We start from the raw sequence: 15,936 nt of genomic DNA on the forward strand, positions 1-15,936 counted from the left end.
TGACATATTCTCTTGTTAAATGAGAAAAGTGCCAACTTTGTGCCTCTTTTTTTTTCCTTTGGAGAGAATGTTCCCCATCCCAGGGCATCCACAGGAATCCCAAGGTCATAGATCTAGGAGAGATCATCAGAGGCATTCTAGACCAGTTCCCTCCTTATACTCAAGGAACCTAAGGCCAAGGGAGGTTGTGACTTGCCCTAAGTCATACAGGTAGCAAATATCAGGAGTAGGATTTGAATCCAAGTCTTCTGACTCTAAAGCCTCAGGAGGTAGGATCAGGGTCCTCAACCATCAAACAGAATGGACAAGTCTCTCCATAGTTCTTCTAATCTGAGTTACCATTCCTGGTATCTTTGTTCTTCTAATGCCCCACAGTAGTTATGATCTGCTTATCAGACCTTACTCATTCTTGCAGATCATAATACTTTACTTTGAGGGAACTAGATGGTGCAGTGTCTAGAGCACCAGTGCAGGAGTCAGGAGGACCTGAGTTCAAATCTTACCTCAGACACTTGACACTCACTTAGCTGTGTGACCTTGGGCAAGTCACTTAACCCCAACTGCCTCATTCTGGGTCATCTCCAGTCATCCTGATGAATATCTGGTCACTGGATCCAGATGGCTTTGGAGAAGTGAGGCTGGTGACCTGCACAGCCCTCCCTCACTCAAAACAAAGTCAAGTGCAAGTCATGTCATCGTTTCTCTGATGGCGTGGTCCTCTTCAACAATGAAAGATGAATGCACACAACACTTTACTTTAGTTAGGTACTGCCAATTAAGTACTCCCCCACATCAGGTTCAGCAGAGCTACGTTGGGACTCATTCCTGGATAGATAGGAATCACATTGTAACTCTTGTATCAGAGGGCTCTCACAGCAAAAAAGAACTCAGGGTCACTTTGGGTAATCTCTCTCTCTCTCTCTCTCTCTCTCTCTCTCTCTCTCTCTCTCTCTCTCTCTCTTTCTCTCTGTCTCACACACGCACACACACTCGCACGCACACACACACACAAACACACACACACAAACACACACACACACACACACACACACACCAATCTGGAAAATTACTGATGCTGCCCAGTGTGCTAACACCAACTCCCTTGACAAGCATATAGTTCACAAAGTTAAAAAAGGAAAGTTTTATTGAAAGGTGGAAGAAAAAAAAAGTAGAATTCCCAGTAGAGTTCTTGGAATATGAAGCCCCCCTCGAATGAACAAACCAGCTGTCCGAAACACCTCTGGTGTGTGACTCTTAGGCCATGGGCTCCCAACAAGAACCTCCAGTCATTCCCAAGGGCATTGTAAAATTTTAGACATTGATCTCTAAAATAGCTTTTCTTGTAGTCAGATGTAGGCAACTCCCAGCAAGTGGTATCAGGCAGCACTCAATGGCAATGCCAAGATTTTTCCTAGAGCAAATTTTTTTTTCTATCCTCAGATGTCTGCAAAGCGGAATGCCTGTAGGGTCTCCCTGCCTGGTAGGAAGTGCAGCTTTTCTTTGCATCCCTGCTGAATGGTAACAGGACCAAATTATGGACTTCCCTTCCTTGTGGCTACTCACCCTGTTCTCACAAAAGTTTCCCAGAGAGCAGGACCATGCCACTCCCTTGTCTCCAAGAGAAGTCATGTCATCTAAGAAGAGGTTCAGGTATGATGACTACAGATTTCTATGTATTTTCTCCTTTAGATACCTGAAGGGAAGTTTCCCATCCAGTGGAACATTCCTTATTTGGTCCAGGAGTTGGCAAAGCAACTTAAATTTCTCCTGAATGCTCTCTTTTAAAAGAGGCAGTAGGACATATTGGAAGTAAACTGGATCCAGAATCAGGAAGACCTGGGTTCCCATGCTGCCTCTGACATCTCCTGACTGTGGAACCTTGTGTGAAACACTTAACTTTTCAGTGCCCCATACACCTCTCAAAGACACAGCATAAATGGCAGGGAAATTTTTCCTTATTGGAAATTCACTCTACCAATGAAATAATAGATCTGATTTTTAAAATCTTCTTTTAAATCCCTCATTCTTTGATTCTATCCCCTCCGCCCCACCCCGAGTTTCTCTTCAGTCAGTTGGACAGCATCATTCAAATCATCTGAAATTGTTACTAGCCTTAGGGCTATTGCTACATATGGTAGGAGAGATGGGTAAAGAGGAGAAGTTTCTCCAAACCAGCTATATTATTAGAGCTGGAGGTCCAGAGCTGACTGAGTTATCAGTCTCTTGCCAAGCATCTGACCCAGTCTACTATTGTCTTCCCTTTCAACTTATGTGGTTCTTTTGGATCTTAACCATTTACTTGGTCTCCTGAATATTCACTCAACAGATCCCGAAACAAAGTCCACCTGATTCTCATTTATTTGTTTATCCTCTGACTTGTGTTCTTCTGGGTGACTTGACCTTGGGTCAAGTCTGACCTGCCTTCTATGTGCTCATCCACATCTCTGACCCATGTTACCCAGGTTGCCTAGTTCCCTAATCTAAGTTTCTGATCCCTGTTTCCCAGTGCAGAAAGAGAACAATCTGCCTGGGAGTCAGTGAAATGAATATTGCCACTTGGCTTGCTTTTCTCTAGTTAATCAACATGGATTGCTTCCTATAGTCAGTAGGTAGGTAATTTTATTGTTGTTGCAGTACTGAGACATGACGAATAACTTACAAGGAGCATTTGACCATGGAATCCCAGAATAGCCATGCAAGAGCATTTATTCTCAGGGAGGACATGGGGCTGAGGAGTGAAAAATACATTGTTCAGTTTAGGGCAAGTCATAATTTGATAGATCCCAATATTTTTGAGCAACTGTTGACTCTTACTGAATCTGAGGTCTTCTCTAACCTCCTGATAATCTGTCTTTCAGCAAATATCAAATGAGGTGAATTGTGAAAGTTCAAGCACCGAAAAGAGAGACCTTGGCCGCCGTGTACAAACATCTTTGGGCACCATACAAACTGCCAAATTGACACCTCATTGCAGACGGCAAATAAAGTTAAATTAAGTGACTGAGGGGACTTTAACAAATTACCTATTCAAAATTGCTTTTGCAAAGCTTACCAAATTCATGGCAGCCCTGAAAGTATCTCCCTGCAAAAAAATTTTCCCCCCCTTGGTCTTGTGGCTGCTGCAGAAAAATTAGTAAAATCCACAGAATAACATTTGAACTTTTGCAAATGAGTAAACAGCCAAAATAAACAGCACTTCGGAAAAAACACACATTTTCTCTCTTTTAAGAGCAGGCTGTGCCTCAGCAAAATACCTTAAAAGTGAACTAAAAAGCTTTTAAAAAAATAAACAATTCTGCTTATGATCATAAATTGGGACCATATGGAGATGTGAAAGCTGCAAGAACAATCCATTTATGCTCTTTTCTCACTGCCTGCATTGTTTGCATGCCACAGAGAATGCTTATATTAAGTTGAGTTCACTGAAGTCTTCAGTGACCCCCCAATAAGAATGAACTCTCTTCCTTCTGGGGCTTCTTAGGCAACATTGCAGAAAAAAAGAGAATGAAATGAAGAGCAATACTTGTTAATAAGCCACAGCTGAGAAGCAAATTCTCCTTTTCAATTTCCCATCATTTTACCTCAATTCATATTTCTCCTTTAAAGTGCCATATGGCCCCAGTGAATCTCAGTAGATCAGTGATATATACCAAAGTTGAAAATATGTGGTGGCATCCTTGTGAATGGTCAGTCATTGATAGAGCTATGTTGCAATTTGCCCTCTTGTTCGGCTTCCTGGCCTTAAGGGATGGTGAATATACAGACTACCCAGAGTAGATCTGTAGTCTGTTTTCTCCTAATCAACTTGATTTGTGCCATGGTGTCATGGGTAAGAGAATGTGGATGATCCGATGCCAGCCATCATCACTAAACAATTCAGGCACTGTTTGGCCACCAGTGTAGCATGGGCAATGATAGTTTCTTTAAAGGTGAAGGGTTACATTCTCATTGTCTCTTGTGATTATCACTTGTGTTTCTTATTCTATAGAAGTATGATGGCATAATGGACAGAAAACTGGGTGTAGAGTCTGGAAGACCTACGTTCAAATTCTGACACTCATACTGACTCTGGGCAAATCACTTATCCATCTTTGTACCTCGGGTTGCTCTCTATGACTTAGCTACTGAGTTATATAGTTAGGTTTCCATGCTGAAGGTAATTCTTTTGTTATTTTCCCCAATAGCACTTAATGTCTGTACCACTTATCCAGCACTTACCTAACCAGTTAAAATTAGAAAGAAATTAGATCAGACCCCCAAAGTCAATTGGACTAATCATAGATGAGAACTTTAATTGAAATGGAAATGATGACCTCGGTGCCATTACAATATTAGGCCCCTCTTGGCTGCCACAATGCAGGAATTCTTGGAAACACCCAATACCAGGGCTCTGCTTATGAGGAGGGATATGGTAATTATTTGTAAAAGGATATGTCTTAGGATCATAGCATCATAGATTTGGAGTTATAAAGGCCCTTAGAGATTCCCTAATCCAACACTCTGATTTTACAGATTGAATATAGTCCTTAAAAATGAAAATTATTTCTTTGACATATGAATATGTGTTTACTGGAGATCAAGTCAGAAAGCTTTAAATCGAACTAACAAAATAATAAAAGGATAAGGGTATAGAGAAAAACACAATAAATGAGTTTCCTAATTTTTTCTTCCCATTAGCTTAGTTTCTACACAGATATATAAGGTATTTGTGCTAATTTTGGAAAGCATTTGCACATATTTGAACTCCATAGACAATCATAAACTTCATGCTAACCAGTCTTTTCAACCTTTTAAGAAAAGCTACATAATAAAGGAGGACTAATTTATGTTTTTTCTCCTCTTCCTTCTCCTCCTTCTCTCTCCCTCCTCTCCATCCTTCCCCCTCTCTCTTTCTCCTCTCCCCTTTCCTTCCTTCCTTCCCATTTCTCTCTCTCTTTCCTCTCCCTTCTTTCCTTCCCCTTCTTCCTTTCTCTTTCCCTCTCCTCTCTCTCTCTTTCCCTCCCCTCTCTCTCTCCTCTTTCTCTTTCCCTACCTCCCCTTCTCTCTCTCTCCCTCTTTCCTTTTTTCTTCTTCCTCCCCCCACTCTCTTCAGTTGGGGTTCTAATGTGTAATGAGAATCCTAAAGAAGGAATGAAGAGACATAAGGGACCAGAAAATCCGAAAAGTGTCTTATCAGCATTTGAATCTTTGGGAAGTGGTTGTACTTTTTGAAAGAGTGGGTGGATGTATTCAAATCAGATACTGCCATATAAACTTCAAGGTCAAGTTTGAAGTTTCTTAGAATATTATGTCCTAAGGAGGCCCTCTCATGCTTACTTTTTTTCCCCTTTGGCTCTTCCCTGGATCGTAGGTTCTGTTTCCTTACTACTACCTCCTACAATCTTTATCTTCCTTCAATTGACCATTCAACACCATTTATTTTTTTGAAATAGATGGTTATTGATATTTTTTTATTTTACCTTGCCTAGGCTTCTTCTCCCTCTCCTACCCAGAGTCATCTCTTCTAACAAAGAAATTTTTTAAAAAGAAAAAGAGGAGGAAGAGGAAAAAAGTTCAGCAAAACTAATTTTGCATTTAGAAAAATCTGACATTATAAGCATGTTCCATGCCAGAGGTGTCAAACATGAACCTGTGGGCCTCATGTAGCTGGAGTGCAGCCTGAACCAGATTAAAATGTAATTCAGAAATGTTTAACAAAACAAATAAAAATAGAGTGAAACATAGATAATGTTACTGTATGGTTTTCTAAGTGAATATTCAGCCTGCAGAGATCCTGACATACAGTTTAGTTCTACTTCTATTTCAATTTGACATTTTGACATTCTGTCCTCCCCAGCACAAAAGAATGGGAAGAGATGTCTATTCTTGGGGGGGGGGGGGGGGTCAAGATCAATAATTATTTATGAAATTTTCAGCCTGCAGTTTCTCCTATATCTATCTTAGTTTTGAGTGTTTGTTTCCATGTTGTGGTCCATTGGATTGTAAGCTCTTGAGAACAGGGACTGTCTTTTGCCTTTCTTTGTATCCCTAGTGCTTGGGGCAGCTAGGTGGTGCAGTGTCTAGAGGTGGTGCAGGAGTCAGGAGGGCCTGAGTTCAAATCTCACCTCAGGCACTTGACACTCACTAGCTGTGTGACCTTGGGCAAGTCACTTAACCCCAATTACCTCATCTTGGGTCATCTCCAATCATCCTTATGAATATCTGGTCATTGGATCCATATGGCTCTGGAGGAGAAGTGAGACCTGCACAGCCCTCCCTCACTCAAAACAAAGTCAAGTGCAAGTCATATCATCATTTCTGTGATGGCATGGTCTTCTTCGGCAATGAAGGACAAACACACACACCAATCCCTAGTGCTTAGCATATTGCCTAGAATATAATAGGAGCTTAATAAATGCAAAATAACTGATTGATGACTCCTCTGTGCCAGGCATTGTGACTCATGCCATGGGTGTAAAGACAGTAAAACAGTCCCTACATTTAAGGAGTTTACACTCTAATAGAGGATACTGCATGTATATAGACAGGCATCTGCAAAACCCATAGAAAACACATACAAGGAAAGGAAGGCATGAGCAGGTGGGGTGGAAGGGGATGGAGTTGGGCACTAGGAAAGTCCTCTTGCAGAAGGTGGTGCCTGAACTGAGTCTTAAAAGCAACCAGGGATTTGAAGCAGGGGTTATGAGGATGGATGTCATCCATTGATTCACTTCTTAAAGAGGGCTCTTATAACCTCACTCAAAGTGTGAACCTGAAAAGGCCTCAGCCTAAAAGGGCCAGGGTCCCCAGGGTCTCCCATTGCATTCTGGGCCATCTCCAGTCATCTTGATGAATATCTGGTCACTGGACCCAGATGGCTCAGGAGAAGAAAGTGAGGTTGGTGACCTTGCACATTTCTCCCTCACTCAAATCCAGGTCAACTGCAAGTCATGTCATCAATCCCTGATGTCATGGTCTCCTTCAAAAAAGGACAAACACAACAATAATGAGGAGGGAATGTATCCCAGCCAGCGCTTAGGCATGGATACAGACAAGAAAGGATATTGAAAGTAAGGAGCAGCAAGAGACAGCCAGACTGATAGAATGCAAAGTATGTAGAGAGGGAGTAATATATAGCAATGGGTCATGTTCAGCACAATTCAGGTGTCACCTCCTATACTTGGCCCTTGGAAAATCATCCCAGGTGTCTATGTTCTCTCCCTCTTGAGATGACCTTCTCTATAGTTTGTATTGACTTATCTCTGTGCTTGTGATACTCTGCCCCTTCACATACACACATACACACAAGTAAAATATAATTAAATATAATTAAAATATAATGTCTTTGAATTTACATTTTAGGCACAGTGCTTTGCATTCAATATATGCTTGTTGATCAGCTGATGGAAAGAAGATAAGGATTTTCATGAGGAGGCAGAATCCAAATCCTAGGGAAAGGAGCCCTGTTAAGAGAGCAAAGAAGGCAAGCATGAGAGGGCTTTGTAAAGATACAGTGTTGCTACATCCTTAATAAATGTTTATTGAATTGAATGGAATTGCTGTCACCCATCTCATATCTCCTTTGATTATTTATTGCTTTTTGGGTTTTTGAAAGATGAAAGTTGCCTCGGATTCCTTGAGCATAAGACTTCTCCTTTCTCTTAATTCAGATCCTTTTTTTCTGTCCTGTGGGTATCTCAGGCTGGCACCCTCTGCCCACTAGCAAGGATATTTGGGAAGTGCCATGGGTGGGTGCGGGCTCAAGGAGCTGGCTTTAATAACCCATATGATTTCTTGAGCTTTTTAGACCATAATAGAAATGGTATACCCAGGATGGTTGGAAGAATGAAGGAAGGGGCTGTATTTTTAGTGCCTGCTGTTTGTGGGTAACATAACTGGAAACTGTTGGATCTTTTCCCCTTTAGCTGAATGGCTGGTATTCAGGAGCTTGCACGCACTCTCTGCCAGGCTGCCCTCATGGAACTCCCTTTTTATGATGTGGGTGACTGGTTACTTGGCACCTGCCTGTCCCACTACAATTCTTCATTATTGTCCAGCGCTGATGTCCAGTCATCCAGCCCAACTGGCAGCCTTGGTGTCATTGGGTTATAGCAGAGAGGGTTTATTGATGAGACTTGACTGGCGGGCTGGCTGTGAGCTTGTCAGGGCGTTACCACATTGTGAGTGAAAGTCTGCAGGCTAGGGGCTGGGTCTGGATGCTGCAAACCTGCTGGCATGGAGCTGGCATTCAGACATTAATGAACGACAGTAGCAAGAATAATGGCCAGGGTCCCATCCTAGAAGGATTCTGCCAATGCCTCCCGAGAATGAGGACTTGGCTTCAGTCGCTCTGAATCTTCATGGTGAGTTGTTGTAAGGAGAATTGTTTTAGGAGACTAAGCCCCCTGGATCTCTTGAGCCCACTCTCATTTTGGGAGATCTCATTTTACCAATGGACACTCTGGGGCTCTAACCATTCTTCGGAAGTGGAAAACAAAGTAAGAAGATGCTTGTAGGGCCCTATTATGCTTGTGCTGTGCATCACTACCTGATCACAAGCAAATTATCTAACCTCTGTGGGCCTTAGTTTTCTCATCTGTAAATCGGGGATACTAGCCCTACATACTTCTTTGGAATGGTGCAGGTTTTCTTGCTAGTGTGCTCATGTTGTTCCTTTTGCCTTGACTCTCTACCAACCCCACTCCTTCTGCCCCAAACTCTCTTGATCCAGTTCTATCCATACTTCAAACCGCAGTTCAGATGTCATCTACTCCATGAAGCCTTCCCTGATGTCCAGTCAGAAGTCATCACTCTCACTTCTGAACTCCCAAAGTACTCTATCTTTAGTTGCACTCTTGTATTCTAATAATGATATTTATTAAACAATAACTTGCTAAGCACCTACTATGTGCACAGGGCTGTGTTAGGCACTGAGTTATATAGACAAATAATGTCCATAACTGATACCACACAGACTTTTAATAAGTGCTTGTTGAATGAATAAAATGACTAGCATGGTTTTACAAAGTACACTATGAACATTAGTTAGTAAGTCAGTCACATTTCTTAAGCACTTTCTATCTGCCAGGCACTGTGCTAAGCACTGGGAGTATAAAAAGAGGCAAAGGATAGTGCCTCCCTCATGGATTGGCAGCTAGTTGTCATAATCTGATAGAGCACTGGAGTCAGGAAGACTCATCTTCTTGAGTTCAAATCTGAAGTCAGATATTTACAAGCTGTGTGGCCCTGGGCAAATCACTTAACCTCTGTTTGCTTCAGTTTCTTCATCTGTAAAATGAGCTGGTAAAGGGAAAGGCAAACCACTCCAGTATCTTTGCCAACAAAACCCCACATGGGGTCATGAAGAGTTGGATAGGACTGAACAAAAACAAACCCTGTAGGAGCTCATTGTCTAATGGGATCATCTCATGATTTCATTTGATCTTTACAACAGCCCTATGAAGAAGGTTCTAGTAATATCCCCATTTTACAGATGAGGAAGAGGAGGACCAGAGATGTTTTCACTCACCTGGGGTCATACAAGATAAGACTCAAACCCAAGTTGCTCTTAATACCAAGTTGAAGGCATTGTCCTCCATCGTGATTCTCTAGATATCCTGTGCTATGGTTACTTGTATATTTCCTTATCTTTACTAGTGAGAAAGCTTCATGAAGGCAGGACATTTTTCTTTTGCACTACTTTGGGAGGAAACTAGATGACTCAGTGGATAATAGAGTATTGGGTCTGGAGTCAGAAGATCTGAATTCAAATCTGGCCTCAGACACTTTCTAGCTGTGTGATCCTGGGCAAGTCACTTAATCTCTGTTTGTCATAATCCACTGGTGAAGGAAATGGCAAACCGCTCCAGTATTTTTGCCAAGAAAACCCCATGGACAGTATGGTTCACATGAAGAGCTTGACAGGACTGAATGAACAGCAATGACAAACTACCTTGGACAGATTAAGAAATTGATAATGTATGTGTTGTTTTTTAATGAAGTAAGTCAAAATCAAAAATGTGGAAACATTTTGCAAAAACTGAAAACACTGTATAACTAGAAGAATTGCAAAATAAAGAGAGAGTAGAGCTCAGCATTACTACCTTTTTTCACTTCCTCCTTTATAGGCTGGTAGTGTCCTTATAGAGATTACTTGGGCTTTCATAAAACACAGTCCTCAGGGCTTCACATATCCCTAGAAAATGAATGGACTTGTGAATAGTGTCCTTTCTATACTGTATGTTCCTGTTAGAAGCTCTAAATTAGAAAGGGGAAGGCGGTCACATTAACAGAAGTTGTAACTTCCCACCTAACAGAGATCCAATAACAAAAAACGTTAGTATTTATCAAGCATCTTAAAATTTCCTAGCATTTTGCAAATATTATCTTACGTTTCCTTACAGCAACTCTGAGAGGCCGGTGTTATTACTGTTATTGCTACCATTATACAGATGAGAAACTGTGACTTGCCCAGGGTCATATATCTAGTAAATGTCTATCTAAGGCTGGATTTGAACTCAGATCTTCCTGACTCCAGGTCCAGCATTTTATCCACTGAGCATCACAGGATGGGTCCATGTAGTATAGAGGCAAATGGCTTAGCCCTCTCAATGATCCAGGTGGTTCATACTCATGACCCAATCTCTTATTGTATTGAAAGTTGTACAAAAATTTGACCACCAACTAATGACTTTTTTTTTTTTAGCCATAGCAATTTATGAAACTGTTTGCCAACGGTTGGAGAGATGATCATTATCAGTAGGGGGTGTATTTACACTAAATAAAATCTTGATTCCTTAAAATGTTGAGATAGGATAATGATTGATACTATTCTGCTTACCTCATAGAGTTATTTTAAGAATGTGAAGAAAACAATGAAAAAATATTTATTGCTATACAATGGGTTTGCCCTTCGTTCCCGAAGAAGACCATGCCATCAGAGAAATAATGACATGACTTGCACTTGACTTTGTTTTGAGTGAGGGAGGGCTGTGCAGGTCACCAGCCTCACTTCTCCTCCAGAGCCATCTGAATCCAGTAACTAGATATTCATCAGGATGACTGGAGATGACCCAGAATGAGGCAGTTGGGGTTAAGTGACTTGCCCAAGGTCACACAGCTGGTGAGTGTCAAGTGTCTGAGGTGAGATTTGAACTCAGGTCCTCCTGACTCCTGCACTGGTGCTCTATCCACTGCATCACCTACCTGCCCCTACAGATAGTAAGTAACTTGCCCAAAGAAACAAAAGTACTAGGCAGCTTAAGAGACATTTAAACTCAGGTCTTCTGATTCCAAATGCCCTACTCTTTTCACTACATCATTCTGCCTGCTTTTACTTCCTTCAAATCCAGTTCTGACATTATCCTTTCCATGAAGTCTCAAGTGATTTTTCCCTTCTTGAATCTCTGTCTGGATCTCTCCTAGGAATGAATCCCAACACTAATTTGGATCAAAGGGGGGAGGGGGGAGGGAGCATTTCTTAGGTGCCTACTATGTTTCAGAAATTATAAGGGCTTTACAAATGTTATCTCATTTGATCCTCACAACAACAGTGCGAAGTAGGTGCTATTATTATTCCCATTTTAAAACTCAGAAAATGGAGGAAGATAGAGGTCAAATGACTTGTCTAGGGATACACAATTAATATCTGAGGCCAAATTTGAACTCAGGTCTTCCTGACTCCAGACCCAATGCTCCATCTACCTAGCTGCCTGATTATTACATCTGAAAGGGGCTTAATAACAATTCCAATCCTATTTTACAGAAGAGAAAACTGAGGTAAATGAAGTGATTTCCCTGTGGTCACACAGGTAATGAGTAGCCCAGCTAGATTTTGAATTCATGTCTTTGACAGAAAAACTAGCGCTCTTTCTATTAAACTAATCGACTGTGGAAATGAAGACCCATGAGGAAAGACTAAATTAAATAATATTGTTTATCCTGAGGAAGAAAATAACAAACGATGATTTATGGTTTTTATGAAGGTAGGCCAAAGAGAAATGGGATTTAGTTGGAGCACCAAGGATTTTATCTACCTAGAGAACAATGATCCAAAAGGTGGGTGAAGGAGGCTCTTGGGATCTTTTTCCCTTGATGTGTTTCAGGTTAGATCAACTTTCATTTGCCTTTGGTATTTTAAGTGTGTGCTCATTGGGAAGCAAGGGAAGAGGTGGTATGGCTTCTTAGAGGCCTTTTCTATTTACAATGTGAGGTTTGTAAGGATGAACCTGAGTCATCAAGACCAAGATTAAATTGTATTGTCTTCTCTTGCTTAAGGAGGCAGAGAAAAGATCCCTTTGCCTCTCAATCAATGATTTTATTAATACAACACAAAATCTCTAAGTTTGTGGAAGATGTGGTATAGAATCAGTTGGGGCTGGTCCAGAAAAAGTTTTCTGAGAGAATAGGACTTGTTTTGGTTTTCAAAGGGCATCAGGAGAGGAGTGTGCTGCTAAAAGTTTAATTAATAATTGGCTCTCCAGAAAAAAAACCATACAAACAATACACTAAATTTAATCTGTATTTTTTAAAAAAGAAGTTTTTACTGATGTCTTCTGTTTTGTACATCATCCTAGTTATCTCAAGTATCCTTCTCTTTTATTCAAGTCCTCTTTGATCTTTGTAATTTTGTTACATTCACTCAATTTTTCCATTTACGTTGTTGTGGTTACTGTGTATGTTGTTTTCTTGATTCTGTATCAGTTCCTGTTGATCTTCCCAGGCTTCAATGTATTTATCACACTTATCATTTCTTACAGCATAATAATAGTTCGTTACTACAATTCTCCAATGAATGGTCATCTACTTTGTTTCCAATTCTTTGCTATCACAAAAAGTGCTGCTGTAAATATTTTGGTGTTTTGGGGGAGTTTTCTTCTTATTAATGGCTTCCTTAGCATATAAATCCAATAATGGAGTCTTTGGTTCAAAGAGCATGGACACTGTAGTCACTTTACTTGCATTATTCCAAATTGCTTTCCAAAATGGTTGTATTATTTCACAGCTCCACCAACAATGTGTTAGTATACCTGTCATTACACAGCCTCTCCAGCATTGATTATTGTCATTTTTGTCATCTTTGTCAATTTAATCTACATTATTAGCATTTTCTAACACTTTCGTCTAAATTATCTACAGAACAATAAATCAAGCTGTGAATAATATTTGCCAATTTGCAAAGTATACATATTCACACTGATAATTTAACATTCATCTCTCAAAAGCCTATTTAAACTGGCTCCAGCACATCCTTGAAGAGATAACACAGTCTTGTTGAGAAGTAAGTGTCTATTTTTCTGGGCTCCTTATCTACATCCATCTGAGGATGTTTTGTATTCCTTACAGGTGGTGCCCATGAAGGTCTGCAGCATTTGGGTCCTTATGGTAACATCCCTAACATTGTGGCTGAACTGACTGGTGACAACATCCCCAAGGACTTCAGTGAGGACCAGGGCTATCCAGATCCTCCAAATCCCTGCCCCATTGGAAAAACAGGTAATGGGCAAGCATACTGATGTGTTCCCAGGGAGAAATAGATTTGAGATTGTAAGCAATTGAAACTTAAAAGTGCTAATGGTAAGCATTGAGAATTACTAACAGTTCAATTCTACTGGGTAGCCCTGTGTTAGAAAGTGAAGAGGCCAAGTGAATTTAATTTGGCATACGTATATCAGTCATGAGGCCCAGATATATAAAATTATTTTGCCAATATTTTCTCTCACTCTCCCTCTCCCATTGTTCAGTCATGTCAGACTCTTCTTGACTGTTCATGAGGTTTTCTTGGCAAACATACTTACGTGATTTACCATTTTGTTCTCCAATGGATTAAAGCAGAGGTTAAGTGACTTGCCCAGGGTCACACAGTTAAGAAGTATCTAAAGTTAGATTTGAAGTGGTCTTCCTGACTCCAGGACCAGTGCTCTGTCCACTGAGCTATCTAGCCGTCCCTCTTTTAGCTGCCCTCAATTATCTCCCCATTCTCCTTAACTTAAAAAGAAATCTTCATCACCCCCTCCCTCCAAATTCCTCCAAAATATCTTTCCCTTTTCCCACATAAGACACAGACAACTCAAGATTATCTACTCTCAGGATTATCCACACCCATTCATTTCTCCTACTTTCCCCCCGCAACTACCAGCCCTAGCATCCAGTTAGCCCCTCCCTTTGCAGGAGGTGGGGGCGGTGGGAGGAGCAAAATGCCAACAATTTAAGATCTATTAGACTGTAAATTTTTGGGGACAGGAATTGTCTTTTGCCTCTTTTTGTACCCCAGCCCTTGGCACAATGCCTGACACATGGTAAGTGCTTAATACATGTTTATTGATTGATTGATCTATGTAGAGCTGGAAGGGACCTCAGGGCCCATGTAATTGACTTCATTTCTAGATGAGGACATTGAAACAGTGAAAGTGACTTGCTCAAATTCGTACATGTGGCACCACAGAGATACAAAATGGTTTCAATTCCATCATCTCACTGAATATTTATTATTATTGCTATCCTAATGTAATAGATAGGAGACGAGGCTCATCTAAGATCATATAGTAAATAGAAGAGTAGGACTGTAGACTCTGGTATTCTTCCTACTGGTCCTCTTTGAGAACAAAGGACAAACAAGATTTTTTCTGTTACACCACAGCACTTCTCTGAATTTAGTGTGGTAGAGTGGAAAGAGACATAGCTTTGGAGTCAGAGGACCTAGGTTCAAATTCAGCCTTATACATCCTTGGGTAAAGCCACTTCAATTCTGTGGACTGTGGTTTTCTTCTCTATAAAATGAGGGGGTTGGATGAGATGGCTTCTGATGCCCCTCCAGTTTATAGATCTGTGATTTTATTTGCCCAATATAGATTAAGCAAAAAATCCAACTGTCAGTTCGAATACATTTTAACAGTTCTCATAAAAAAATCAGAAATGGAAGCCTGCTAAAATATTTTGAAATATTTCAGTTTAACTCCTTCCTTTCCCTCTCTGCTTTCTCCCCTCAGGTCTTCATACACTGTTTCTATGGATAATAGTGAGAGGCCTAGCATACTAGTATTTCCTATTAAAGTTGTCCTGGACCATGTTCCTCATAACTGTCATTCTTCTTAAGACATGGTAATTTCTTAATTACCAGAATGGGCTTGCATCCTGATAGACCAATGATAGGATTGGTAGCCCTGGCCTGAGGACCCCTCTGCCCCTACTTTCAGGCTCTGTTTAAAGGGAGACCTTTGTTTTTAAGCTATCACTCAGTGACTAAGGATAGAATTCCCCATTTCCTTTTCTCTGCTTTTTAACGTAACATGCAAAGAGCTACCACCTGCTATTTCTAACTCAATTTAGGATAAAATGTTTTGTCTACATATGGACCGAGTTGGAACCCAGTTTAATCTGGTTACCTGCTAGGGTTCATCACTTTCAGGGACAAATCTGTACTTTCAATAACTCATGGATTGTGTGAAAAGGAATCCAGAGTTGGGCAGGGAGGCTGAGCGTTAGGTTCTAATAGGGTATCAACATGCCTGAATACAGCTAACCTTGTTTCTTGGTGGTGCAAATTCCTCATTATTGAAATAATTGATTTCACTGATGTTTGGTGTTATTTCAAGCATGACAGAGAGATCAGGAAAAAGTCTCAGGGATTCCATAGGGGATGTTGAGGAGTAGACTTTGGACTTTGCTGCCTCATGAAAATCCCTTCTGGGCTAGAGCTACTAGAGAAGGTACTGAGATGGTGCAGCAATCATATGTCCTGGAAAATCTAGGAAGGAAAGAAAGTGTACTTTTAACAAGACTTTACAAAAGGAATATCTTCTATCAGACCATGTGTCTTGGGTTTTTGTTGTTGTTGTTGTTAAAAAACATGGTCACTGTAACTAACGAGAATCTAAGTGATTGCGTGTGGCAAAGCAATGTGGGTCTGCCGGCGCAGTGAAAAATTAGATTTGAAAATAGGATTGCAGGAAAACCTGA

The 15,936-nt window shown here is 40.7% G+C and overlaps 1 protein-coding gene and 1 long non-coding RNA gene across 22 annotated transcripts in view; both read left to right on the forward strand.

The window, feature by feature from the left end:
- The window catches only part of LOC140514433 (neuroendocrine protein 7B2-like), an 85,986-nt gene that overhangs the window by 30,372 nt on the left and 39,678 nt on the right, over positions 1-15,936 (forward strand). For all 21 annotated transcript variants that reach the window (XR_011970608.1, XR_011970609.1, XR_011970607.1 and 18 more), the window contains one exon: positions 13,324-13,473. Coding sequence is in view for 18 of the 21 variants with exons in the window: in XM_072624791.1 (XP_072480892.1) it covers positions 13,324-13,473 (150 nt within the window). In the remaining 3 variants the exon portion in view is untranslated. The remainder of the gene's footprint in view (positions 1-13,323; positions 13,474-15,936) is intronic.
- On the forward strand, positions 1,657-4,551 carry LOC140514440 (uncharacterized). Its single transcript, XR_011970622.1, has 2 exons — positions 1,657-2,609; positions 2,859-4,551. It is a non-coding gene; the product is annotated as an uncharacterized lncRNA (long non-coding RNA).

Source organism: Notamacropus eugenii, chromosome 7 (assembly GCF_028372415.1).
Source record: "Notamacropus eugenii isolate mMacEug1 chromosome 7, mMacEug1.pri_v2, whole genome shotgun sequence".
NCBI lineage: Eukaryota > Metazoa > Chordata > Mammalia > Diprotodontia > Macropodidae > Notamacropus > Notamacropus eugenii.